Source organism: Schistocerca piceifrons, chromosome 1 (genome assembly GCF_021461385.2).
Source record: "Schistocerca piceifrons isolate TAMUIC-IGC-003096 chromosome 1, iqSchPice1.1, whole genome shotgun sequence".
NCBI lineage: Eukaryota > Metazoa > Arthropoda > Insecta > Orthoptera > Acrididae > Schistocerca > Schistocerca piceifrons.
The window spans coordinates 753107837-753125055 of NC_060138.1; the positions used below are offsets into that span (position 1 = coordinate 753107837).

Sequence of the window (17219 nt, forward strand, 5' to 3'; positions counted from 1 at the left end):
TCAAGTTGATTCCATATTTCTGTACTTCCAGAAGGCTTTTGGTACCATTCATCACAAGCAGCTTCTAATCAAATTGCGTGCCTGCAGATCATCATCTCAGTTGTGCGACTGAATTTATGATGTTCTGTCAGACAGGTCACAGCTAATGGTAATTGACTGGAAGCCACCGAGTGAAGCAAAAGTGATATCTCTTATTCCTAAGTTCCTAAGGAGCAGGGATAGGCCATCAACTGTTCCTACCTACATACATGATTTAAGGGGCAATCTGAACAACCCTCTTAGACTGCTTGCAAAGGATGCTGTCACTTACCATCTAGTTAAATTGTCAGAAGATCGATACACATTACAAAATGATTTTGACAAGATATGTGCATGGTGCAAAAAGTGGCAACTGACTCTGGAAAAGTAGTGTGATGCCATTCACATGAGTACTAAATAAATTCCATTTAATTTCAGTTACACAATGAATCATACAAATTTAAAGGTTTTTGATTCAACTAAATACCAAAAATTTTAACTATGAACAACTAAAGCTTCAAGCATCACATAGAAAATGTTGTGGGGAAGGTGAACTGAAGAGTTTTATTGGCAAATACTTAGAAAACGCAACAAATATACTAAAGAGACCACTGACACTATCTTGTCCCTCCTGTTCTGGCGTATTGCTGCGCAATGTAGGATTCTTACCAGATAGCATTGACAGAGAACAAAAAGTTAAAAGACCGGCAGCTCATTTTGCATGACGGCGAAGTAGGGGAGAGGTCATGATTAAAACACAGGCATTTTTCACTTCACGAAATTTGAATCACCAACTTTCTCCTCTGGGTGCAAAAGTATTTTGTCAAATCTTATCTATGACTGTCATAATAAAAATAAGAGAAGTCAGAGCTCGCATAGAAAGGTTTAGGTGTTTTATTTTTGCACACTTGCTATTTGACAGTGGAACTGCTGAAAAATAGTATAAAGTGGTTCTATAACTACCTGCCAAGCATGTAGGTGTGAATTACAGAGCACATTACACAACTGAGGCAAAATTATATATAAATATGTCACTTACTTGGAATTTGATTCACCAGCTTTAACAGGTTTCTTCTTTCCCTTCTTAAGATATTCTTTCAGCTTTTCTGCTCTGTCCAAGTATTGTAGACATTTTGCACGAATACTCTCTTTTGCCTTTTCACCTTGTGCTTCATCTGAAATGAAATTTTATCTATTCTCATAAATTCGGTTTAAGATGCTCGCTCTTTGGGAGGGGATAAGAGTGAGAGGGAAGGGGGAGATATATGACATGTCTAACTTAGTAAGTAAAATAAGAATAAAACATGCCGCAGTTCCACACACTCAAAATGCATGAACTGCTAACCTGGCTCTATACCTAATTAACATGCAGACTATCTACTATTCACTATTTGACATTAGTTATACTACAATCAATCACATATACTATCTTAAATTGAACATCAGAGTGATGAAAATCTCCTCATTCTGATTTCTCTAAGGTACTGTCTGATAAAGTGTGGTTTCAGTTACCTGAGACTGCAATTGTGTGTGTGTGTGTGTGTGTGTGTGTGTGTGTGTGTGTGTGTGTGTGTGTGTGAGAGAGAGAGAGAGAGAGAGAGAGAGAGAGAGAGAGAGAGAGAGAGAGAGATATGTTGATGAAGGCCTTAATGGCCAAAAGCTATAATTGCGAGAGTCTTTTTGTTGTGCCGATCTGTGACTCCCTATCTGCGACTCAGCATCTCCACTATATGGTGAGTAGCAACTTTCCTTCTCATAATATTGTTAAATCTTCATTAGCTAATTCATATCCTATGAAGCAGAACATCACAACATTCTGATGTACGTGATAAATTCAGGATGTTACTTGGAAACATTAAATACAAATTCCAAAGACAATATGTTTTTAAATTTGTGGACAAGAATAAAAATGCTCTACTGGCATATTGGAATATCAATTGTTTAATTGCAGAACTCCAAAATTGTAAATATTTTTAAACTGTTGAATTTCAAATTATGGTTCTTGAAAGTGTGAACATCAAGATTATCTTCTCAAATCAGTAATGGTTAACAGAAGACTGTATGTAAGCAAATAAAAAATTTAATTTTATGGCAGCTAGTTTTTGTAGAAGCTACAGACCTCGCAGACACCTCCATCCATGTTGATGCCACAATAAGTTATAAAGAGTAATGGTATAAGGAATGGCATTCTGGTCCGAGATGCTAGAGATGACGGTCATATGTGTGTGAGGCGTGCTTCCTTGTGTTTATGCTTCTCTTTCTTTTTCTGACAAAGATTGTGGCCAAAAGCTAATGTGAAAGTCTCTCTTAATAGTACCTGTCTGCAACTTAACGTGTCATCTTTGTGGTAAGCAGCAATCTATCTTTTCATACATTGATAAGTTATAAAGAGAATACATAAATTACTGAAGAAGGTGTCTATGAGAGTTTCACCGAGCTATGTAATTTGAATACAGTGATTATATCAATTTAAAAACTGTTCTTAGCTTAATATAAATATCTTCAAGAAGAGCCATAGACAGAAAAGGCAAGAAAAATCATCATAGCGGCAGTCTTTAAATTCAGATGTGTTGAAAATATTGACTTAATTCAGAAATTCAGATTCATTCTAAACATGGCAAAAGAAAATAACCAGTAAACTGGAATTTCATCATGTATGCTGATTACTATACATCTGTATTTGGACGAGTTGTATTCGCAGCTAAAAAATTGGTAAATAACACAGACATAAGATGAAAGCATTGTGGTCTATTGCTCATTGAGAATTAAAAGCTGAAGTAAAGAGTGCAAGAGTTTGAAAATTAGATTTAAAAATAATATCTTAGTGAATCCTATTCACATATCAAATTTACTCAACTGTAACAAAAGGCTGGATGCAGACATGGCAGCATGTCAGGGTAAGACTAGTTTCATAAACTTGGATAACAACCAGAACACATTTGCAAAATGGTAAAAATCATTCAAAAGAGTTGCAATGGATACAATGCTGCCTTAAAAAACAAAAAAATTCAGCTGGTAAGATGGAACATCTACATCTGTAATCAAGGGCATATGTGATCACTTTACAAACAACTCTCTATTATAACAAACCAGTCCTTCAAGTAGCGGTGTTTCTGAAGTGTGCTGAAATATGCCAGGATTAAATTGTTATTCAAAAAGAAACTGGCAGAAGATATGAGGAATTATCATCCTCTCACTCTACTATCAGTCTTGCCTACAGTATTTAAAAAGACTGAAGCAAAAAAATCTAAACATCTCTACCAATTAAAGATGTAATTTTTAAAAACCAATTTGAATGTCAATAATAAAAAAAGCATTATAAATAACATCAAAGAATTTATAGAAAAGATAAGCTCCACATTACATAAAGGTAAATGATCACAGGAACATCATAAAAATCTGACAATAGTATTTATTTTGGTGAACAACTCCTTACATCTTTACAAAAGACACACACATCCATACTCTGCAAACCATCAAGTGCATGACTGAGTTATACCAGTTAATAACACATCTTCCTGTTCATTTACAAATGAAGCACGAGAAGAATGACTTTTTGAAATGCTTTTGTGCACACTGTAGTTATCTAATTGTGCCCTCATGATCTCTATGCGAGCAACATAGAGGGTTGTAGTATATTATTAGCAATCATTTGAAGCCAGTTCCTGAAGGCTTTCTCAGGACAGTTTGTATCTATCTACATCTGCGTCTATACTCTGCAAACCACTGTGAAGTGCATGGCAGAGGGTACGTCCCACTGTACCAGTTATTAGCGTTTCTTCTCATTCCATTCACATATGTAGAGAGGGAAGAATGATTGACTTAAAGCCTGTGCAAGTGCTGCAGTTATTCTAACCTTGTCACAGGTGGTTGCAGTATATTTGTAGAATCATTGTTTAATATCAGCCCTTGAAACTTTTGTTAGTACACTTCCTTGGGATAGTTTATATTTATCCTCAAGAGTCTGCCAGTTCAGCTGCCCTTCTCTGTACACGTTCAATATCCCCTGCTAGTCCAATATGGTATGTGTTCCACACACTTGAGCAATATTCTAGAATGGGTCACACAAGTGGTTTGTAAGCAATCTCCTTTGTAGACTGATCACACTTTCACAGTATTATACCAATAAACTGAAGTGTAACACCTGCTTTACCCCACAACTGAGCATATGTGATTATTCCATTTCATACCCCCACAAAGTATTACTCCAGGTATTTGTACGAGAAGGCCGATTCCAACTGTGACTCACTGACTTATAGTCATGGGTTACTATGTTTTTTTTGTGAAGTGCACAATGTTACATTTTTGAATATCTAAAGCAAGTTGCCATCTTTCAACACTTTGAAATCCTATCAAGATCTGACTGAATATTTATGCATCCTCTTTCAGACAACAACTGATTATAGATAACTGCATCATCCGCAAAAAGTCTGAGGTTACTATTAATATTTAGAGCAAGATCATTAATATACAAGAGTCCCAACACACTTTTCAGCAGCATACCAGTAGTTATTTCTGATGATGACACTTCCTCCAAATAACATGCTGCTTTGCGCAATTAGTGTAGGCATGGTACCGAGTCAAGTGCTTTTCAGAAATCAAGAAATACTGCATCCAAAGCTTTCAGTATGTCGTGTGAGAAATGTGCGAGTTGAATTTCGCATGAACGATGTTTTCAAAATCCATGCTGGTTGGAATGGAGGAGGTCATTCTTTTCAGATACCTCATTAAGGTTGAGCTCACAATATGTTCTAAGATTCTACAACAAATTGATGTCATGGATATTACATGGTATTTTTGTGGATTACTTCCACTACCCTTCTTGTAGACGAGTGTTGGTTTTGGTTTCGTTTTGCTTTAGGGCGCAAAAAAGCAACTGGAGTCATATGCGCCCAAGTCTAAACCACAGAACATGAAGATAGAGAGGTGTCAAAAAACGACTATACGTCAGTCCTACATGATATAAGAGAAGACAGCTAAAAATAGGGACCTGGAGAAAGAGCTAAAACAAGACACCATACAGAAACAGAGGTCCAAAACTAAAAATTAAATAGCCTTCACCATATTGCTGTGGCAGATAAAAATTAAAACACAGTCGACAGGCCACACACCATTTGTTAAAACGGACGATAACTCAGACAGCAAACCCAAGCGTGAACGTAAACGGTTAAAAAATGAGCATTCTGAAAGGGAGTGGAGGACAGTTAAAGTTTGGGCACAATGTGTACGAAGTGGTGGGGCATCACCACTTATCAAATGACAATGGATAAAAAGGCAGTGCCCCAATACACAGTCTAGTTAAAATGACCTTCTCCTGGCGGGAGAGCTGAGAGGAGATTGTCCAAGCTACTGGGACAGGCTTAATAAGCTGGAGCTTATTCCCATGAAGGGACGACCATTGGCAATGCCAAGGGGCACCACCCCCGACAGACGGCAACATAGAGAGCATTGGAGGGAATAGAGGGACTAGCGGGCTGAGGTACGAGGACTGCAGCCTGACAGCAGCCTCGTTTCCTGGCAGACCAACATGACCAGGAACCCACAGAAACATCGCACTGGCTCCATGAAGAGTGAGCACATGACAGTTTTCCTGGGCCCGCTGCACTAAGGGATGGGCGGTGTACAATGCACATAGACTTTGAAGGGCAGTGAGTGAGTCTGAGCAGAGGACACAATTGAAAGGGATAGGTCACCGGATGTAATCCATGGCCTGATACAGGACGAAGAGCTCGGCTGTAAATACTGAGTAGTGTGCCAGAAACTGATACCAAAAGACATGGGTGCCAATGACGAAGGCACACCTGACCCCACGGTCAGTATGACAGCCATCAGTGTATAGAAAGGTACTATCGCGAAGTTCCATGTGAAGGTCATGAAACTGAAGGCAATAGAGTGGGGGTGGAGTAGTGTCTTTTGGAAGCGAATAAAGGCCAAGGTTAACATGGGCTGCTTCATGAAGCCAAGATGGTGAAGGGTTCACACCCACCAGGAAAGTTGCAGGTAGTGTGAAGTTAAGCCGCCGTAACAAGTGCTGAAAGCAGACTCCAGGAGGTAACAAAGAAGAGAGTCACATCCCATAATGGCGATCAAAGGAATCATCAAAAGAGGAGGCATAGGATCGTTGGCCACACATGGCAGACTAAAGGCATGTATACCTGCTGAGGTGAAAGTCACGGCAGTAGGACAATGGTAGTTCAGCAGTTTCAGCATACAGACTCTCAACTGGGCTAGTGTAAAAGGCGCCAGTGGCCAAACAGGTGCCACGATGGTGGATAGTGTTGAGACGGCGTAAGAGGGACGGACGTGCAGACGCACAAACAAAGCACCCATAGTCGAGTTTCGAATGGACAAGGGACTGGTACATATGGAGGAGGGTGGTTTGATTGACACCCCTGGAAGTACCATTGAGGACACATGGGACATTGAGGAACCACGTACAGTGGGCTGCCAGGTAAGACACATGGGAAGACCAAGAGAGTTTCCAGGAATTTCTTAGTTTCAATGAACGGAAGGGCAACAGGCCCAAGATGTAAAGATGGTGGGAGAAACCAATTGCGTCGCCACAAATTGTAGACAGTTTTGTCAGTGGAAAAGCGAAAGCCATTGTCGACGCTCCAGGAATAAAGACGATCAAGACACCAGTGAAGACACCGCTCTGTGAGAGGTCCTTGGGCCATTATAGGGCTAATGGCGATAGCAAAGATGATGATGCTCAGGACAGAACACTGAGGCACACCATTTTCCTGGATAAAGGTGTCTGACAAGGCAGAACCCACACGCACCTTGAAAACTCGGTCATTTAAAAATTCCTGAAGGAAACAGGGCAGGCGGCCACAGCCCCCCCCCCCCCCCCCCCCCCCCCGCACATAAAGAGTACAGAGGATACCAGCTGTCCAGCAGGTGTCGTAGGCCTTCTCCAAATTGAAAAACATGGCCACAGTCTGGGATTTCCACAGAAAACCATTCATGACATGGGCGAACAAAGTGATAAGAGGGTCCACTGCAGAATGCTGTGCTCCAAATCCACACTACGCATTCGTCAGTAGACTGCAAGACTCGAGCCACCATACCAGCTGAGCATGAATCATAAGTTCCATCACTTTGCAAATGCAGCTGGTCAGAGAGATGGAGCAGTAACTAGAAGGAAGGTTATTGTCTTTACTAGACTTGGGTATGGATATGATGATGGCTTCCCGCCAACGTCCAGGAAATGTGCCCTCTGCCCAGATGCAGCTGTACGTGTTAAGCAGAAAGTGCTTGCCCGCAAGAGAAAGGTGCTGCAACATCTGAATGTGGATGATGTCTGGCCATGGGGCGGAGGATCGGGATAAACTGAGAGCACGGTCTAGCTCCCTCCCTCATAGTAAAGGCGGCATTGTAGTACTCACAATTCGGAGAAGAGAAAGGTCTCGCCCAAGCCGCCTCCGCTCATTTGGGATGGAGGAAGGCAGTGTGATAGAAGGAAGAGCTCGAAAAGTCCGCAAAATGGTGGCCCAAGGTGTTGGAGATAGCAACAGGGTCCACGATGACACTGTCTGCTGCTGTCAGGCCGGAAATTGGGGAATGGATCTTTGTCCAGAGAGCCGTCAGAGGTTGGCCCACACGACAGAGGAAGAGGTGGAACTGTTGAAAGAGCTAATGAATGAAATCCAGCTAGTTTTTTTGCTATCCCAAAGAATGCAACTACACTTTGCAAGTATCTGTTTATAACGAACGCAGTTTGCCATCATAAGATGACGGTTAAAAATGAGGAGAGCACATCTCCGTGCGAGTTTTGCATCGCGGCATGCCTGAGTCCACCAAGGGACTGCGACACAATGTGGTAAAGAGGACGTGTGAGGAATGGAAAATTCTGCAGTAGTAAGGATGACATTTGTGAGATATTCCATCTGGTTATCACAACTGGGGAAATTTTTGTCTGCGAAGATCACCAGGGAGGAGTAAAGCTGCCAGTCCGCCTTAGTAAGCTGCCATTTGGGTGTGCACGCAAATGGGATAGACTCAGCAAACGGATAGCACATGGTTGCTCGAGTAAGTGTCAGAAAGAACAGACCACTCAAGACGATGGGCTTGCTGGGCAGTGCAGAAGGATAGGTCCAAATGGGAATAGGTGTGCGAGGAGTCGGAAAGGAAAGTGGGTGCCCCAGTGTTAAGGAAGAAGAGGTTAAGTTGGTTAAGAAGGTCACCCAAGAGGGCACCTCTCTGACAGGTCCTGGGAGAACCCCAGGGGGGATGATGCACATTAAAGTCACTAAGTAGCAAAAATGGGGAAGGTAGCTGCCCAATAAGCTAAAGGAAGTCTGCCTTGGTGACATCAAATGATGGAGGGACATAAATGGTACAGAGGGAAAAGTCAGGAGGGGAAGGGAAAGGCAAACTGCAACAGCTTGAAGATGGGTAGTCAGGGAGATAGGTTAACTGTGAATGTCATCCTGTACGAGCAACATGTCGTCACCAAGAGATGGAATGCGAACCTCAAGGGGAAGGTCAAAAATGAACCGGTAAGAAATGTGAAAGTTCAAAGTGGTCGTGAGGGCGCCATTTCATTTCCTGAAGGCAGAGTACAAGGGGATGCCGGTACTAAAAGTAGTTGTAAATCTTCCATGTGGGACTGAAGGCCACAAATGTTCCACTGGAGGATGATGATGATGAGGAAGATATGTAGGGGTGTCACCTCAGTAGCTGACGAGTGACAGCCTGTGAAGTGAGCTACTACAGGGCACAGAAGCAGGAGGATCCTGCTTCATGGGGTCCACAGAAGCATCGGCCTGCTTGTGTGGTCGGTCTGTGAAGTCCAACACTGAAAAACGGTTGGTGGTACGTACCAGGAACAAGGAGGCTGGCCGGGCTAAGGTATCACATGGCAACACCGTCAAAGAGGATCTTCGAGTCAGCGAAGGAGAAGACTGTTTGCCTTTGGTGGACTTATTTGAGCCTTTCCAGTTAGAGGAAGACTCAGGTGTCGTTTGACTGGAGGGACATAGGAAGTCTTCAAGGGAGTATCCTTCTGTCCTTTCCGGCCTACTAATTGTGTAGCTGGTGGATTTGCTCCTTGAGGCGAGAGTTTGCTGGCTTAATGCACAGCTGGGCGCGGGGATGGCGATGCTACCTTGACAATGGGTGATTTCATAACCTCAGAGTTGAATTGGGGGTCGCATGTCTGTGGGGCCATGTGTCCTTTATGGAGTGAGGGGTAACAAGAACAGAAGTATAAATGCCAGATGGGAGAATGCAGGATTTGCAACTAGCCAATAACTTGCGAGTGACTGGGTAAGGCACTTATTCCTTGGATATCTTGGGCAGCCCGCTCGTCAAGATATGTGGGACAATCCCAAGAGGAGGAAGCATGGCCGCCATTGCAGTCGATACAACAGGGAGGAGGAGGCGGACAATCACCCATGTGCGCATCCCTACCACAGGTTACATATTTGGCTGGGTGTCGACAAAACATTCTAGTGTTGAATCAATGACAGTGGTAGCAGTTTGTCAGGTTCAGAATGTACGGCCGGACTGTGATAATTTCATAGCTTGCTCTGATCTTCGATGAAGGCACCACTCTGTCAAAGGTGAGGAAAAGAGTGTGGGTGGGCCTAAGGAGGAATCTACCTTTTTCATTACACGATGGATGGCAATGACACCCTGATCAGAGAGGTAAAAATTACTAGTTTCCTACAGCTTTTTGAGGTTAATTAAAGTCACTAAAGAACTAAAAAATAGAGACATAACACAATATGTCAGTTTCAATATCTGCTACAGTAATTAAATTGCAAATGCCAATTGATTACAAATTAGATTATGAACAGGCCAATGGCAACTCCTGAAAATTCTCAAAAAATGCAGGTTTATTTGCATTGATGTTGTTGTTGTGATCTGCAGTTAGAAGACTTGTTTGATGCAGCTCTCCATGCTATTCTATCCTGTACAAGTCTCTTCACATCTGAGTAACTATTGCAACCTATGTCCTTCTGAATCTGCTTACTGGATTCATCTCTTTGTCTCCTTCTACAAGTTTTAGCCCCCCCCCCCCCCCCCCCAATCCGAAAGTTTCCCTCCAGGATTAACCTGGTGAGCCCCTGACCTCTCAGAATGTGTCCTACTAACTAATCCCTTCTTCTTGTCAGGTTGTGACACAAATTTCTTTTCTCCCCACGTTAGTTCCTCTGATCTACCCATCTAATCTTCAGCATCACATTATCTTCTTGTATAAACTGTTTATCATTCATGTTCCACTTCTATACATGGCTGCATGTCATACAAACACTTTCAGAAAAGGCTTTCTGACAGTTACACCTATACCCAACGTCAACAAATTTCTCTTCTTCTGAAACACTTTTCTTGCCATTGCCAAGCTGCCTTTTATATCCTATCTACTTCTACCAATATAGTTATTTCGGTGCACAAATAGCAAAACTCATCTGCTACTTTAAGTGTCTCATTTCCTAATCTAATTCCCTCAGCATCACCTGGTTTAACTCTACTACATTCCATTTCCTTGTTTTGCTTTTGTTGATGTTCATATTATATCCTGCTTTCAGATACTGTCCATTCCAGTCAACTGCTCTTCCAAGTTCCTTTGCAGTCTCTGACAGAATTACAATGTCAGCAGCAAAACCTCAGAGTTTTTATTTCTTCTGCCTGGACTTTAATTCCTACTCCAAATTTTCCTTTTGTTTCCTTTACTGCTTGCTCAATATACAGATTGAATAACATCAGGGATAGGCAACAACCCCGCATCACTCCCTTTTCAACCACTGCTTCCTTTTCATGCCCCTCGACTCTTACAATTGCCATCTGGTTCTGTACAAATTGTAAATAGCGTTTTCCTCTCTGTATTTTATCCCTGCTACCTTTAGAATTTGAAAGAGGCCATTCAGTCAACATTGTCAAAGCTCTCTCTAAGTCTACAAAATGCTATAAACATAGGTTTGCCTTTCCTTAACACATCTTCTAAGGTAAGTTGTAAGGTCACTGTTGCCTTGCATATTCCTACATTTCTCCGGAATCCCAATTGCTCTTCCCAGAGGTTGGCTCCTACCAGTTTTTACATTCTTCTGTAAAGAATTCATGTTAGTGTTTTGCAACCATAACTTATTAAACTGATACTTTGGTAATTTTCACACTTGACAGCACCTGCTTTCTTTGGAATTGGAATTATTATATTCTTCTTGCAGTCTGCGTGTATTCTGCCTGTCTCACACAACTTGCTTCCAGAAGAAAGAGTTCTGTTATGGCTGGCTCTCCCAAGGCTATCAGTAGTTCTAACAGAATACTGTCTATTCCTGGGGCCTTGTTTTGACTTAGCTCTTTCAGTGCTCTGTAGGATTTTTCATGCAGTATTACATCTCCTATCTTATCTTCACCTACGTCCTCTTCCATTTCCATAATACTGTTCTCAAGTACATCTCCCTTGTATAGACCCTCTATATACTCCTTCCATCTTTCTGCTTTCCCTTCTTTGCTCAGGACTCTTTTTACATCTAAACTCTTTATATTCCTAAAGCTGCTACTCTTTCCTCCAAAGAGATCTTTAGGCAGTGTGTATCTTTCCTCTAGCAAAATATGTTTCCAAATCCTTAAATTTGTTCTCCAACCATGCCAGCTTAACTATTTTGCACTTCTTGTTAATCTCATTTTTTGTTGAATGTTTGTATTTTCTTTCACCTGTTTCATTTACATATTTTCTACTTTCATTAATTAAATTCAATATATCTTGTGTTATTCAAGGGTATCTATTAGCCTTCGTCTTTTTACCTACTTGATCCTCTGTTGCCTTCAATATTTCATCTCTTAAAGCTACCCATCCGTCTTGTACTGTATTTATTTCTTCTGTCCTAATCAACTGCTGCCTAATGCTCCCTCTGAAACCCACAACAACCTCTGGTTCTTTAAACTTATCCAGGTCCCATCTCCTTAATTTCTTATCTTTTCCAGTGTCTTTAGTTTTGATCAACAGTTCACAACCAATAAATTATGGTCAGCGTCCACATGTGCCTCTGAAAACATCTTACAATTTAAAGTGTGGTCGCTAAATCTCTGTCTAACTGTTACATAACCAATCTGAAACTTTCTGTTATCTCAGGAGTCATCCAGATACAAAACCTTCTCTTACGTTTGTTAAGCCAAGTGTTAGCGATGATTAAATTATGCTCTGAGCAAAATTCTACCAGCCCGGTCCTATTTCATTCTTTTCCCACAGTCCATATTCACCTACTACTTTTCCTTCTCTCCCCTTTCCTACTATCGAATTCCATTTCCTGATCACAAATTTTCGTCTCCCTTAACTATCTGAATAACCTCTTTCATCCCATAATACACTTTTTCAAACTCTTCACCATCTGTGAAGCTAGATGGCATATAAAACCTGTAGTACTGTGGTGGGTGTGGGCTTCGTGTCTGTCTTGGTTGTGATAATGTGTTCACTATGCTGTTCATAGCAGCTTACCCACATTCCTATTTTCTTATTTGTTATTATAGCAACAAAATTATTGCACATGTGGGCTCGTTCATAGGAAAAATTCTGAAATTGGCTTTTACATATAAATAAATGTGTGAATAGCACGAGCGTCAGTTTATCTCAGCCAAAAATCAAGAGGTGTGTAGTACCAACAAAGCACATCATCTGCCTATTGCAGCTAACAAGTATGGACCAGTTCAGTTTCTCTAGCATCTCTTATGATACTATTCTATGGGTCAAATAAACCCGTGACAATTCATGCTCCTTTCTCCGTCTGTTCATTATCTCCTGATAGTCCTATTTAATATCAGTCACACACTTGAACAATGTTTTACTATAGATTGCAAGAGTGATCTATAGGCAATGTCCTTTGCATATTGACTGTTTTTTCCTTTTATTCTATCAATAAATCAAATACTGGCCACCTGAAGCTATGTCACTGTTTCACTTCATGTCCCTACAAAGAGTTACAATTGTGAATTTGTACAAGTTGCCCGATTCCAACCACTACTTATTGACACTGTACTCATAGGAACTATGTTTACATCACACACACACACACACACACACACACACACACACACACACACACACACACCTGGGCACCCATGCACACGTGCGCATGGGCGCGTACGCAAATGCAACTTGCACACACGTCTGCAGTCTCAGAGAGCTGAAACCACACTGCCTCTCAGCTCTCTGAGACTGCAGAAGTGTGTGCAAGTTGCGTTTGCGTGAGTGCGTGTGTGTATGCGTGTCTACTGCTGACAAAGTCCTTAATGGCCGAAAGCTATAATTGTGTGAATCTTGTTGTTGTGCCTATCGCGACTCAGCATCTCCGCTATATGGTGAGTAGCAACTTTCCTTCTCTGGTATTGTTACATTCCATCCTGGAGTTTCCATTGTTCACTCTAGTCACAAATTTCATTTGATACCCTGTGTGATCATACTTTTGATAATAAGCATTGGTACAGTACTGAGTCAAATGCTTTTTTGTTGGTTGGTTTGGGGTATAAAGGGACCAAACTACGGGGTAATCAGCCCCTTTTCCCTGACACAAGCAAAGCTCAAGGTACTAGAACACCCAATACCACACCTAAAAACAAAATGAACAGAACGAACAAAAAACAGAGAAAACATACACCACAAGGAGGTGGTGTTAAAATCATAGAGCAGATGGTCTGGGCTGGTTGATCACAATAATGAAAATGGATGAGCCAGCCACTCTGCAACACTTTAAAATGTCCACCCCAAAAAGACATGGCGAGATGGACACATGTAGGGAAAAGACAACCACCAAGACAAACAAATGCAAAGAAAGTGCGGCAGAGTTAAAATGGAGGGAGGGTGGCGGCCTCTGAGAGAAGGCTAAATGGCCACCGGCCCACCGTTAGATGGTATGACAACACCCCCCCCACACACACACAAATAAAATATAAAACTAAATCTGCTGTTGAGAGGCATTGTCACCCAACAACGAAGGTAGGGTGCTGGGAAGGTTAAATGTCCGCCGCAGAGTGGCTAAAAGTGGGTAGTCCAGCAAGATGTGGACGACAGTCATGTGTAAGCCACAGTGACACCGAGGTGGGTGCTTGCGATGGAGGAGGTAGCCATGTGTTAGCCACGTATGGCCAATGCGGAACCAGCAGAGAACCACAGAGACCCTGCGAGAGGCCCGCATGGAGGTCTCTCACACATTCGTAGTCTCCTTAATGGCACACAGTTTGTTGTGAGTACTGAGATTATGCCATTCCGTCTCCCAAAGCTGAAAAACCTTGCGGCGTAATAATGACTGCAGGTCAGTTACAGGGATGCTGATCTCCAGAAGCAGTTTCAGTGTAGCATGTTTGGCCAGCCTGTCAGGAAGTTCATTTCCTGAGATTCCGACGTGGCCTGGGGTCCACACAAACACCACTGAACGACTGGACCATTCCACGGCATAGATGGACTCCTGGATGGTCGCTACCAAAGGATGGTGGGATTAGTACTGGTTGATAGCTTGTAGGTTGCTCAAGGAGTCAGTACAGAGAAAAAATGACTCGCCAGGGCACGAGCGGATGTGCTCAAGGGCATGAGAAATGGCTGCCAGCTCTTCAGTGAAAACACTGCAACCACCTGGCAAGGAGCACTGTTCAATACGTCCTCCATGAATATACGCAAAGCTAACGTGACCATCAGCCATCAGCGTAAACCACTTCATGAGCCTGGTGCATGTCAAGAATCAAGAGGAAGTGACAGCAGAGATCCGCGGGGTTAACTGAGTCCTTAGGACCATGTGAAAGGTCCTGACAAAGCTTTGGCCTAGGTGTACACCATGGAGGTGTACGTGAATGGACTTCCAAGTATAGGTGATAAGGGCAAGGACTCCAGACAGAAGAGAAAGAACGTGAACCGCAATTGTAAGCCCTGACCAGGGCCTCCGATGCGGGAGATGAACCGCCATGGATGGGAAGAGGAAGACGGTAAGTCGTATGCTCAGGAGAACTACAAACGTGTGTAACACAACTGGCGAGCAGATGTGCACACCTGAACTTCAATGGAGGGACTCTGGCCTCCACCAGGAAGCTGGTCACTGGACTCCCCATAGAAGCTCCTGTTGCCAGTCGAACGCCACAGTGGTGCACTGGGTAAAGTAAATGCAACGCTGAGGACACCGCCGAGCCATAAACCAGACTCCCATAGGTGAGGCAGGATTGAACAAGGGCTCTGTAGAGTTCCAGCAGCGTACAGCAATCTGAACCCCAGTTGGTGTTGCTCAGGTAGTGGAGGGCATTGAGGGTGCTACCAGTACTTCCGCTTCAGCTGACGAAGATGAGGAAGCCAAGTCAATCAGGTTTCTCCTAAGAATCAATATGTTTCCACTACAGTGAGTGGATCATCATTAAGGTAAAGTTCTGGTTCCGGATGAACAGTACTATGCTGACAGAAGTGCATGACACACAAATTCGTGGCTGTAAACTGGAAGCTGTGGGCTAGAGCCCATGACTGCGGCATGTGGATGGCTCCCTGTATGCACCGCTCAGCAACACCAGTACTGGAGGAACAGTACAAAATGCAGAAGTCGTCTGCATACAGAGAAGGTGAGACGGGCAGCCTGACAGCTGCTGCTAGACCGTTAATGTCCACTAAAAATAGAGATAAATGCAATACAGAACCCTGCGGGACCCAATTCTCCTGGTTATGGGGGAATTATGGGAGACACCAACTTGGACACGGAAAGTACGGAGGCTGGTAATGCCCCAGGGTCACCTGCTGCCACCGATTGAGTATTTGTATCCATTCCTATTGTGGATGAGGCATCAGTGAGAGATCCACGTCCTCAGGGGACACTGAGATATCCACCTCACCTGCAGGTGCTGAACAGGTAGGGAGTGGTGATATTGGGGCCACCGGAGGGTCCTTTTTCTTAACAGACTTCTTTGTTTGCTTGCCCTGTCCCTTCTCTTTAGGGGCTTGCTGGGAGGACTTCTCCGAAGTAGCTTCAGGCACTGAGGAAGACCGTGAAGCTCTTCATCCGGCAGCTTTTGGCTCCTTTAGCCACTGGCGAGTGTCTGCTGTGGCGTTAGTGGAGACCTTGGGAGAGAGGGTCCCAAGAGACCCCTTCCAGATTAGAGGAGCTGGAGAAGTCTGTTGCTTCTCCGGCTGCAAGGCGGGGACCAATGTCCCCTGCATTTGCGGGGCTGGGGGGGGGGGGGGGGGGGGGGGCATGCTCCCGAAGTAGGTACTTTGGGAGCAATGGAAGGAGATTTTCCCCCTACCACCAAGGGGGCGGATGTATTCTGGGAGGTCCGGAGGGCCCACTGTTTGTGGCACAGTATGTGGTACAACTGGTACTTCTGATGGCAATGGTAATGTAGCTGCAGCGAATGTGGATGTCAACCGAAAGGGGTGTAATCGTTCAAATTTACGTTTAGCCTCTTGGTAAGTCAACTGGTCCAGGGTGTTTTGCTCCATGATTTTCCACTCCTTTTCAAGCACTGTGCAGGGGTAGTGCTGCTCTCCACAGCTGATGCAAGTGGGAAAGGGTGTGCAGGGAATATCTGGATGCAGTGGATGTAAACATTCTCTACATGTGGCGCTGGAAGTGCAGCGGGAAGACGTGCCCAAATTTCCAGCACTTAAATCACCACATAGGGGGAGGGATGGATGGTTTAGCGTCACAGCGGTAAACCATCACCTTGATCTTTTCAGGCAATGAATCACCCTCGAAGGCCAAGATGAAGGCACCGATAGCAACCCTGTTGTCTTTGGGTCCCCTGTAAATGCGCTGGATTAGATGAACACCCCGCCGTTCTAGATTGGTGCAGAGCTCGTCATCAGACGGCAAGAGAAGGTTGCAATGGAAAATTATCCCCTGGACAATGTTGAGGCTTCTATGGGGAGTGGCGGAAACAGGAATACCACTCAGCCGGTCACAAGCGAGTAACTCTCAGGATTGGGCTGTGGATGCTGTCTGAACCAAGACTGCACCGGTTCTCATCTTGGACACCACTGTCACTTCCCCAAACTTATCCTCAAGATGTTCAACAAAAAATTGAGGGTTCGTAGGTAGAAAGGAGTCCCTGCCCATTCTGCTACAGACTAAATACCGAGGCGAATATGGCTCTCTTCTTTCTGTGTTTGGTGGGGTTTAAGGGCACTCAACTGCTGAGGTCATTAGCGCCCAGTCACTGTTGTTAGAGCACATGGAATCTAGGAAAACTCAAGGGGATGGGGGGGACACCAGAAGGACCTGACAAGGATGCAG

General features: G+C 43.5%; 1 protein-coding gene across 2 annotated transcripts in view; it reads right to left on the reverse strand.

The window, feature by feature from the left end:
• LOC124712045 (vacuolar protein sorting-associated protein 4) overlaps positions 1-17219 on the reverse strand; it is a 182201-nt gene that overhangs the window by 112889 nt on the left and 52093 nt on the right. For both annotated transcript variants that reach the window (XM_047242346.1, XM_047242337.1), the window contains exon 4: positions 1058-1193. In XM_047242346.1, the coding sequence (XP_047098302.1) occupies positions 1058-1193 (136 nt within the window). The remainder of the gene's footprint in view (positions 1-1057; positions 1194-17219) is intronic.